This window comes from Rutidosis leptorrhynchoides, chromosome 9 (assembly GCF_046630445.1).
Source record: "Rutidosis leptorrhynchoides isolate AG116_Rl617_1_P2 chromosome 9, CSIRO_AGI_Rlap_v1, whole genome shotgun sequence".
Lineage (NCBI taxonomy): Eukaryota > Viridiplantae > Streptophyta > Magnoliopsida > Asterales > Asteraceae > Rutidosis > Rutidosis leptorrhynchoides.
In genome coordinates this window covers 325,956,207-325,967,788 of record NC_092341.1, presented here as the reverse complement: position 1 = coordinate 325,967,788, position 11,582 = coordinate 325,956,207, and the positions used below count along the sequence as shown (strand labels likewise).

The window sequence follows — 11,582 nt, the reverse complement described above, 5'->3', positions numbered from 1 at the left end:
GACAACCAAGGACAACCAGATTGAAATGAGATATGTTCAATCTAGCAACAGCTTTGCTAATCTTTTTATTAAAGCACTACTGACCGGTATATTCGGAAAACATGCTCATAGTTTTGGCACGATGCAAGTTCAAAATATGTAACATCTCAAGGATGTCTAATTTCGGGTAACTCTATGATGATGCACTATTTTTCCATTCACTAAAGTGTTTTTCCACCGAGTTTTTTATAGCAACATTTTTAACAAGACAGTACTAGAATGTAGATGATCTTTAATGAAACCAAATTGTCATCTAAATGGGAATGTTATGATATTGAGAAATAAGTCTTCAAACAGATGACTCTAACTTGTGTACGTGGATGATCAATTTTGTTACTTGATATCACTTCATTTTACTTATAGCATGCTAGTGTCATATATCAATATGAATACTACTTGCATAATAAATTGTGTAATAGAAATAAGTCATGTATGTAAGTCTTTAAATTTGCACCATTGACTATTTTCACAATTGTAGGTGTTACTTCTCATCTCCTTCCTTTCCTTTCTTTGTTCTTGTATTCTTAAGAAGTTTTTCTAGCAAAGTTTATTGTTACATCACATGCAACTAAATAATAAATAAAATATATAATTTATGCACATCACCCGGGTTCAATTCCTGACTATGCCAAATTGTTCAAAAAGAGAGTGTGACTAGAGGGTGCGCATAATGCGCAATTCACCCGGTACCAGGTCTCGCGCTCAGGGGGCTTGATTACCCGGGGTTTTACCTTCTATGGGAAGCCAATGTACTCGTTCATAGGAGGGTTTACTCGCTTACCAAAAAAAAAAAAAAAAAACATTTTGGACCACAATTGGGCCTTAAGTTATCGGGCTCACATCGTACATTGAAATCCAAGACTTGTGAATGATGAAAGGGTTCGCGATTAAAGCATCACGGTGTACGTGCGTTCCATCAACTGAAAAACTTTATTCATTGGAGTATTAATTATTAATTAATTGGATAAAAAGATGAATGATACATCAACTGAAACAAAGCATTTACAAGAACTTGTGTTGTATGCAGCGAGAGCGAGTACAGCTCTATATTGTTTGGTTCTGTTTGCAGCTCTAAGTTGTTTGGCTCTGTTTGCAGGGTTAAAACATGTTGATCATAATCGAGAAGCTTCTAAAAAGGCCATTGAACAAAAGAAAGAAATTTCTAAACGATTAGGACGTCCCCTTATTCAAACTAATCCTTATGAGGTATTATTATTATTATTATTGTTAACATAAATCAACAATATTCAATATTGTTATTATTTTCTGTTTTATGCTTTTAGGAAGTACATTAATATTTAGGATTTAGGTTTATGATAGTGATACTTTGATGTTGAAATATGTGATATTGTTGGGGGGAAATTTAGTAGCCATCTGCAATTGAATAGTACGCGTAGTATTTTTTATGTTATATGTATTATGTATATGTATATATAAATATATAATATATAATTGTATGAATGTATGCATGTATGTATGGGAGAAACATAATTTCACTTGCAAACATGTTAGTATTATGTCATCTTTTGTTAGAAGATTGAATAAAAGATTGAATATAATTTCGTGCTTGTGTCCCTTTAATGCTTCGAGCTTTGTTTGTTTAGTGCATTTTTTTCGTGTGTTTGTGTGTGGTCTCGTGTGCGTTTGTGCGGTCTCGTGTCTTATCTAGCTACTTGCTAGTGTATTTCGTGTACTTCTTTTTTTATATATAAAACTTACTTGCCTTTAAAAAAAAACAGAATAAAAAATATTGACCTTTAGATTAGTTCATAACTATGATTTTTAATTATTGATTAGCATGATGATGTCATTATTTTGTCTCTGTTCAATTCAACCCTTAATTTGAAATTTTAACAATTGATTTGAATTTAACCATTGATGATTTGTAACAAATTCAAATCTTTCTCCTATATGTAAAAGCCATAACAAACTCAAATATCTTTATTGTATATATAAAAAGAAAACTTATTATTATCATTATTATTATTTATAATTAAATTAATTATTTATGATTGTTGATTATTAATTATTAATTCCACGAAGTTGCGGGTGTAAACTAGTATATGAACATAGTAGTAGTATAATTTTTCATGTTAAGGTGAGGGTGTTTGGTAAGTTTATTTCTTCGGGTTAGGGACTTACTGCAATGTAGATAATCGGATAAGCATATTTTTAAGAGTGTATGAGCTTGCCAATTTGAGCTCATTAGTTGTATAATACCATAAGCTTATGCATTTAAGATTTTAAGCTCATAAACCGCAAAAACTGAGGTTGAGGGTTCGAGTCCTGCTTAGGACAATTCGTGGTGTATATATTCGAGTTAGATTTAGGTGGGTGTGTGAGTTTGCCTTTCAAAAAAAAAAAAAAAAAAAAAAAAAAAAAAAAAAACCGCAAAAACTGAACTCGTGTACTTTGTACATTTATTGTTTGTAGCTTGAGTCCGAATGATTTTATGTATGTAAATAGCTCTCAATTCTTGCTAAAATATGTAACTAAGTATATGACCTCCGATAAAAAGCAGAGGATGTAACATTGTTAGGATGACAGGCAGCCAGTATAAATTGAAACTTACTGTTTTTCTACTTAGCACCCTTTTTTTTGTAACACACTTTTGTGCTGTACAAGAGAATTTTCTTAGGAAAGGGGTGTCATGTGCAAAACAAGTATGTAGTTTCTAATAAGTTGTTTGATTAGTTGTTCCTAAATTTTGATGCTTAACAGGATGTCATTGCATGCAATGTGATAAACCCTGATCACATTGATGTGGAGTTTAACTCCATTGGAGGGTTGGAATCTATCAAGCAATCACTATATGAATTGGTCATATTACCTTTGCGTAGGCCCGAGCTTTTTTCTTATGGGAAGCTTCTTGGTCCTCAAAAAGGTATTTTGTTGTATGGTCCACCTGGTACAGGTAAGACTATGCTTGCAAAAGCTATCGCGAAAGAATCCGGGGCTGTTTTCATTAATGTCAGATTATCAGATCTTATGAGCAAGTGGTTTGGAGATGCACAAAAACTCGGTGAGTTCTTGAAGCCTTTCTGTCGGGTCCTATGATTGCTTCTTCAAGTATTAATTTGGTTATTTTAATAGTAGATAAGCAATACCAAACACACTTCTAAAACGGGTTATCATCTTATTCAACAGGTTAGTTTCTACTTATTTTTGTAGGGTGCGTATGATTACCTCTTGATTGAATGATTCAACGCTAAATGATGCAACATTCAGCATTCAACGCGTTTGTTTCTGACCTCTATGACGTATGGTTCTGAATGGTTTCAGAGTTAAAATATTCTCTTAACCGTTAAACACATAATTTTTTGGTAATGTCCTCTTAAAATTATATCAAGAACACTTATTAATCAACTATAATGTCCTTTTATTCATGCAAAATATTAGTTATGTAATATTATATCATTCAAATTGTTCATTCAAAATGATTATCAAAGAGAACCAACTTCATTCGGAACCTTTAAGTCATTCAGATTATAAATCATTCAACGCTTAATTATTCAGTTTTATGTAACCCTTACATAGTGGACAACCAATATGGTTTTCTATATGTTCATTAACGTATAACCCATCTGTAAATGGATCAAAACCCGCTTGTGTAACTACTATTTCGTTCTTCTTATTCTAATGCTTCCCTTTGATTGCAGATAGTTATTTTTAAGTATTGGACAAGATATTGTTACCTTGTACATAGATATTTTCTCTCTTCACAAAGTATTGTTTTAGTGGTGATGATTGTTATTTGCAGTGGCTGCTGTTTTTAGTTTGGCACACAAGCTCCAGCCTGCCATAATATTTATCGATGAGGTTGATAGCTTTCTTAGTCAGCGCAGAACTACAGAATATGAAGCATTAACCAGTATGAAGACCGAGTTTATGGCATTATGGGATGGTTTTACAACAGACCGTAAGTTTTCTCCAGATAATCTTGATATCTCTGTTTTAAATACTACTCTTTAAGACAGTTTCTTACACTCTTACTCTTTATACCAGCATAAAGTCTCCAAATTTAATACAGGTGTTAAAAGAACTTAAAAAATGGAACTCTATTTATAAAAGACTATATATGTTGTTAAAAAGTTTTTTTCCTTTTTAAGGCATATAACTACACAAATAGTACAACTTTGTAAATGTGAAAGTTGAGTTGTGGTTTTATGTAGAGAATGCTAGAGTGATGGTTCTTGCGGCAACTAATCGTCCTTCAGAGCTTGACGAAGCAATACTTAGACGTTTACCGCAGTCATTCGAAATTGGGGTACCTGACCGCAAAGAAAGGGCTGCGATTTTAAAGGTGATCTTGAAGGGCGAGAAAGTAAATAAAAATATAGACCTTGACTTCATAGCTTCAATTTGTGAAGATTATACTGGCTCAGATCTGATAGAGCTATGCAAGAAAGCGGCTTATTATCCGATAAGAGATCTACTTGATAATGAGAAGAAGGGGAAGTCGTCAAACGTTAGTATCTCTTGATTCGTAATTCGAGAGAGATTTATTTGTATCAGATATAAAGAACTCTTTGACTTTAATCGAAAGCTAATTATTATGATACGTTTCGATTGTCTATATGCAGTGTTCAAGACCATTATCCCAGAAAGACCTGGAGAAAGCGGTTGTTACATTCAAAAAGACGAAGGTTGCAGCAAACGAGTACAGTCGTTTGAACTCAATCAGAAATATGGTCAGTGCCAACGGAAGATAATTGATTTAGGTCAGTATCAAAGATTAACTCTCCCAATTTTGAATAGTCTGTATTTTACGTGATAATGTTGTATAACATCACACGTATAATATGCATTCTGTTTTCCACAATCCGGATGATATGCAACTTTTAGAGCTACGTTTCGTTTGCCGCTTGTTTAGTTGAGGGCCACGTATCTGCAGTTTATATGGTTGTGTGTTTGTTATGTTTTGCAGCTTCTACTTATTTGGTCGAAGGCTACATTGTGCCCGTTCTTGCAAGTCTTGGTGATGTACGTGTTTTTCTTTCTTTTTTTCTTAGACACCATTTTCGATATCGCTCTGCACCTTACAGTGAGTAGCCTTTGTAATCTAGATCTTAGATTTAATGATATTTGTCTTAAATAGAATCTCATAACATTTTCTGGTCAAGTAATAGTTATTCTTTAACATTATGCCACAAACATGGTTAAGTTTTTCATTAGTCTTTGTAAAAATGTGTTGATGTAGCGTTGAGTTGAAAGTTTTTTAAGAAGAGTGTCATAGATGGGATTGGCATTAGTGGCTGGTGCTCCTGTTAGAGGTATGACTTGTCAACAGAGGTAGCAAAATGGTTAGATTGGAAAATGGATGTCAAATGAAAATGGGCAAGTTTAGCATATAGACGATGATTTTGGGCAAATGGATGAGTTTTGGTATCGGTAATACTAACATATTTTTAAAGATATGCAATAAATAGTGCAATTTTGAGTGAACGAGTAAGTAATGCCCTACGTTGGTGCGGGAGATAACCACACTCGATAACTTAAACATTGTTTCAGTAGTAGTGAATAATCCACTCATAGCTGCTAGAAATTGTTTGCAACAAGAGTAAGTTCTGTTATATACATTGATCGCTTTTTGATAGTTTATAATTACAATACGCATATAAAAAGTTAGTACTCCCTAAAATGTAAGAAATTTATAATGATAATATTTCAAAAAAGTTTTAAAAAAACTGAAAAAAGAAAGAAAGATAAAATGAGAACTGGTGTTAATCATATTAAAAATTGTAAGCAAATTGAAGACATACATACATGCATGTTAGGAGAGTTACTAAAATGTGTAACTCATATTCAAACGGCGACGAATAGTAATAATAGTAATAGTAATAATAGTAATAGTAATAATAATAATAATAATAATAATAATAATAATAATAATAATAATACATTTTTTCTTTTTTAGAAAAATCCTGAAATTTATCATTGTAAGTTAAAAGGCCTCAAACAAAATATAAACAGTAAGCTTCATCGCTAGATCTAACCACATGAATAAAAACAACAAAAACTATTGAGCTTGTCTTCTACAAATTTATTAAGCTAAACAAAGAATTATACATGACAACAATTAAATCCATTGAGATAAAACTAAATAATGTTAAGGAAACCCGTTAAATAACTTTCAAATTTGAAACAAAACTTGAAAGAATCCATTCAACGAAACCCAACAAGATGATCTCCCCACAAACAGAAACCATAAACCTTGTAACCATGTCAAAGTTGAGGTCGAAGTAACCATATTATGAAACCTTGCAACCTCTAAACCTTGACGCAAACACATTGCCATTTACTTGAACCGATGCACTAGGATATATACCATGTCAACTTTGAAAATTATATCGCTAAAATAATAACAGTTTTGAAACGTTTCTTCTTTTTAGGTTGATACGGCTCATGATACCTCCTCGGATTTTAAAGGCAAAATTACGCGAATATTGTAAAGACCCGTCCTAATCCATCCGGACGAAGTCCATATCGATTATAAACGATTCACAACAGTTGGTTACATCGTGAGGTACTTGACCTCTATATGATACATCTTACAAACATTGCATTCGATTTTAAAAGACAATCTTTTCTTTACAACGAAAGTTGACGACATGCATGCCATTTCATAATATATCCAACTATAATTGACTTAATAATAATCTTGATGAACTCGAAGACTCGAATGCAACGTCTTTTGAAATATGCCATGAATGACTCCAAGTAATGTCCTTAAAATGAGCAAATGCACAGCGGAAGATTTATTGCATACCTGAGAATAAACATGCTTTCAAGTGTCAACCAAAAGGTTGGTGAGTTCATTAGTTTAACATAGATAATCATTTCATAATTTTAATAGACCACAAGATTTCATATTTTCATTTCTCATAACATACGTCCCATGCATAGAGACAAAAATATCATTCATATGGATTGAACACTTGGTAACCGACATTCACAATATGCATATAAGAATATCCCCATCATTCCGGGATCCTCCTTCGGACATGATATAAATTTCGAAGTACTAAAGCATCCGGTACTTTGGATGGGGCTTGTTGGTCCCGATAGATCTATCATTAGGATTCGCGTCAATTAGGGTGTCTGTTCCCTAATTCTTAGATTACCAGACTTAATAAAAAGGGGCATATTCGGTTTAATAATCCAGCCATAGAATGTAGTTTCATTTACTCGTGTCTATTTCGTAAAACAGTTATAAAAGCAGCGCATGTATTCTCAGCCCAAAAATATAAAGGGTAAAAAGGCAAATGAAACTCACGCATATAAATATTGTAAAACAGTTAATAAAGCATTTGCATGTATTCTCAGCCCAAAAATGTAAAGAGTAAAAGGGATCAAATGAAACTCACCATTGTAACACCCCAGGTAAAACGTTCCCCGTAGCATGATATTGCCCGCTTTGCAGAGATAGGGACGTACCCTTGTCTCCCCCGTAGGTTGCTCACGGATTTTTCTTGGCAACCACACACGACGAACACTTTCCCAGGAGGTCACCCATCCTGGTAGTGCTCTCGCCTGAGCACGCTTAACTGCAGAGTTCTCATGGAATCTGCTGTGCTTGTGGTCCCAAAACGCGTCATGCTAGGAAAGGTCTCCACACCCTTATAAGGCATGCTTCGTTCCCCTCTCCAACCGATGTGGGACGGATGTAACACGGGTGTTACAATCCTCCCCCCTAATGGGACACAGCGTCCTCGCTGTGCACGTTTGGTCCGGGGCCTGGCTCTGATACCATTCCATTGTAACACCCGTGTTACATCCGTCCCACATCGGTTGGAGAGGGGAACGAAGCATGCCTTATAAGGGTGTGGAGACCTTTCCTAGCATGACGCGTTTTGGGACCACAAGCGCAGCAGATCCCATGAGAACTCTGCAGTTAAGCGTGCTCAGGCGAGAGCACTACCAGGATGGGTGACCTCCTGGGAAAGTGTTCGTCGTGTGTGGTTGCCAAGAAAAATCCGTGAGCAACCTACGGGGGAGACAAGGGTACGTCCCTATCTCTGCAAAGCGGACAATATCATGCTACGGGGAACGTTTTACCTGGGGTGTTACAGAATGGTATCAGAGCGGTGGTCTTAGCGAACCAGGTCTTGCATTAGTGTGTCTGACTAGTAGTTGTTAGGATACATTAATGAGTCTGGACTTTGACCGTGTCTACATGCCAAAAGTTTTTCTTATCATATCTAGTCAGAAATCACCTACTTATCATCCTTAGGGAATTGCCTGCTTATCATTCTTAAGTCTAGACACGTCTTACTGCATTTACTGCATTGATAGTGTATAGAAAAATTTCATATCTTAGCGTATCTGATACTTCATATCTTAGCGAATCTGTAGACTTGCCTGACATATACCGTAAATTCCTCTGTAGTCTACGAAATCTTTAGAAATATATATACATAGATATTCTATATAGTTAGAATATTATTCGATATCTGAAAATCATTTCACATCAAAGATCCCTTCCATCCACCAAATTGTCCTCTTGGCGAGGAACCTGAAGCACTTACCGGCGAACCTGTTCGAAACACCATTTTCTCTCTCATTTCTAGAGTGTCTCGTTACGATTATATACTTTCCCATATTTCGAATCTTATTCATCCGCTTGCTCCAACCGCCAATCATCCCGGTATACTAGCAGAAGTTAACAAACTTCGCACTCGGGTAGTGGCTTTGGAGAATATGGTGCGAAGGTTACAAACACCAGCAGCAACACCAGCAGCATAATCCGTACCACCATCATTAACGCCAACAGTACCCTTATCACCCCCAACCACAACCACGTCGTAAACCTCAACATCACAATCTGTACCTCGGATATCTACATCGCACGCTTCAATATCACCATATTTACTTCGAGTGTGATCCTTGTTCTACATATCGTTCTATATCGATTATCTTCGCTTTACGTATCATTCTACCTCACTTATCTTCGTTCGACATGGCGATTATGTAATCTCTAATATTTTAGAGATCATGTAATCAAGTACTAACGATAAATCCAATGAGTTTAATATCTTATTGACTCATTAAATCCATGATTACATCTGAAGAAAATATATATGTAAGTATATTTTCATAAAGATTGTAATTAAAAATTCTTTCGTACAAACTGTTAATGGTGAAAATATTTTAACGGGTAGGTAATACTCGAGGAATATTTAGATTTCACATTAATAAGTTACACTGTACATTCTTCGAATCTGATTCAACGGTCATTTACTATCCTACTTACATTCATCGATATACGTATCCATTCACCACAGAGTGACCATTTCCATTCAAATTTCATATTTGGATTTTTACCTATCAGAATCCAACAAAGTGGCATAATGAAGAAAACATCGGACAAAGTAAAATTTGTTAGAAACAAACGAACTAACTAATTGAAATATTGTTAAGAATCCACGCTAACTGTTCCTAGCTAACTGGTTATATTTTATTTACTGTAATTTAATTATCGCAATTTATATTCTCGTAATTTACATTCTCGCAATTTTATTTATCGTCATTTAATTTCTGTATTTATTTTACGCACTTTAAATAACGGGACACGTATACAAGGTTTCGACCTATCATATCGACCCATCTATATATATATTTCGGAACAACCATAGACACTCTATATGTGAATGTTGGAGTTGGCTATACAGGGTTGAGGTTGATTCCAAAATATATATATAGTTTGAGTTGTGATCAAAACTGAGACCGGTACACGGGTCACGATACGTATTAATTAATTCGAATATTATATACATTAAATTATATATGAATATATTGGACTATTGGACAATTGAACTATTGGACTGCTAACTTTGGACAATTAAAATGAATTAAAATATTGATTATAACATATGAAACTAAACAATTCTACAAGTTTGCCACTTGATCTCATTTTAAACCTCATTCGTATCTTGACAATTATAATCCGCGTTCAAACCTTTCACGATTCTTGAAAACACCTCGACCGAGAAATTTAACCAATCGCACTTCATCTACAGAAGAAAAGATTTATGCACCTGAAAAACTCTCGAACCCAAATTCATAGTTTAACATGTACCCGTGTTGAATTCTTTACCATTTATTAGCAAAAACAACCTTACGATTCCTTTTCAAAGTAGCCAATTTTGTCACAGCTCCAGCAAGTTAACTTTGACTTCTCAGTAAAACTAGTATTATTATAACCTCGATATATATACGTTGCCCTTTCGCCGTCGTTACCAGAGAACGTTTATATTCCACGACATCATCTGCAGATGTACCAGCAACTCGTCATCTCTTTGACGGAATCCGCAATCAGTATTTTGAAAATCTCGCATAACTTCTCCAGTTATATTCATAACGTCTATCCCCAAGAATTACACACTTGAATGTGAAGTTCCTGAAAAACACCCTGAACTACAGACTAGTTCTTGAAATGCTGATGAAGCAGCAAAAACTGTAAACGACTTTAACAGTCAAAAGTTTGACGATAAAGTACAGTGTGTTGGTAAAGCTCAGAAACAGAGAAGGAAAACGGATTGAGTAAAATATGAAGGAGGCTGGGGATAAATCACAAGGACTAAACTTGCCTTCAAAGAATTCAAATGATTCAGTACCTGCTGAAACCGTTAGTAAGAACCCTACTCCTTATTCTAAACCTTTCCAGATGATATTCTTCATCATCATCTTATCTTAGATATTATAAGATATCTTCATATCTTCCGTTATACATATTCTCCATATTTCTGGAGATATTTTTACAACTATTCTTATCTGAGATCATGTATCTCTCCGTAATATCTGCGTTACAATATAAAAGAAACTGTGTTAGTTTCTAAATTATAAAACCTTCGAGTTTAAAATAGGAATGTTTTGAAGTAGTGTTGGAAACTGATGCATGAATTAGTATAATATAATGACACTTGATCAACGTCATTATATTACAGTAAGTCATGTTGAGTTTCTAATGGAATGTGATGATTCACAGTACCATCATCATGTGCCATTTACATGACTCTTACATTCTATCTAATCTCTAAACATATCAAGAAAATATTTTTCTTGATGACTCGGTCTTTTCCAGGATATTCTGGTAATTTGACAAATCAAAATCGTTCCATTACCATTTCTTTCTTAGAGTATTAGCTATGTTCATTCCAAATTTCATACCTACGAATTCCGGACCATTACTCGCTTGACTCGAAGTCGGGAAGAGAAAACGAAAGCATGAAGTTCCGAAAAATAATGAAGAATATAAAGCTCGATAATAACCCCGAAAATTACAAACCGTGTATATCGATGCAGATAGCAATATAGAGACACGGGAGAACTAGAAACACTATGAACACAAGAGTATAGTATAAGTAAATAGATTCTTCTGGTGGTAGATGAAAAAGAAGAATGACAGATATAAAAGTTAAGAGTATATCAAGAATCAGTACTGGATGGAGCATATTAACGAACGCTTTAAAGAAAAATAGGATGTGAGATATGGAAATAAGGAAACGAATGAGGTGGATTTATAATGAAATATCCGACAAAGA

General features: G+C 34.5%; 1 protein-coding gene across 1 annotated transcript; it reads left to right on the top strand.

Moving 5' to 3' along the window:
- Positions 1-1,011: 1,011 nt before the first annotated feature.
- Positions 1,012-5,051, top strand: LOC139867255 (uncharacterized). Its single transcript, XM_071855600.1, has 7 exons — positions 1,012-1,075; positions 1,109-1,245; positions 2,761-3,061; positions 3,800-3,958; positions 4,212-4,507; positions 4,623-4,760; positions 4,967-5,051. The coding sequence occupies exons 1-6, from the start codon at positions 1,012-1,014 to the stop codon at positions 4,749-4,751; spliced, it is 1,086 nt and encodes a 361-aa protein (XP_071711701.1). The 3' UTR covers positions 4,752-4,760; positions 4,967-5,051.
- Positions 5,052-11,582: the final 6,531 nt, after the last annotated feature.

Bases quoted from the DNA above. Each gene is read 5' to 3' on its own strand.
- LOC139867255 (XM_071855600.1), top strand. From the start codon at position 1,012: ATGAATGATACATCAACTGAAACAAAGCATTTACAAGAACTTGTGTTG. The intron at 1,076-1,108 runs GTACAGCTCTAT...TTCTGTTTGCAG, and splicing joins GTTGTATGCAGCGAGAGCGA to CTCTAAGTTGTTTGGCTCTG. The intron at 4,508-4,622 runs GTTAGTATCTCT...GTCTATATGCAG, and splicing joins AGAAGGGGAAGTCGTCAAAC to TGTTCAAGACCATTATCCCA.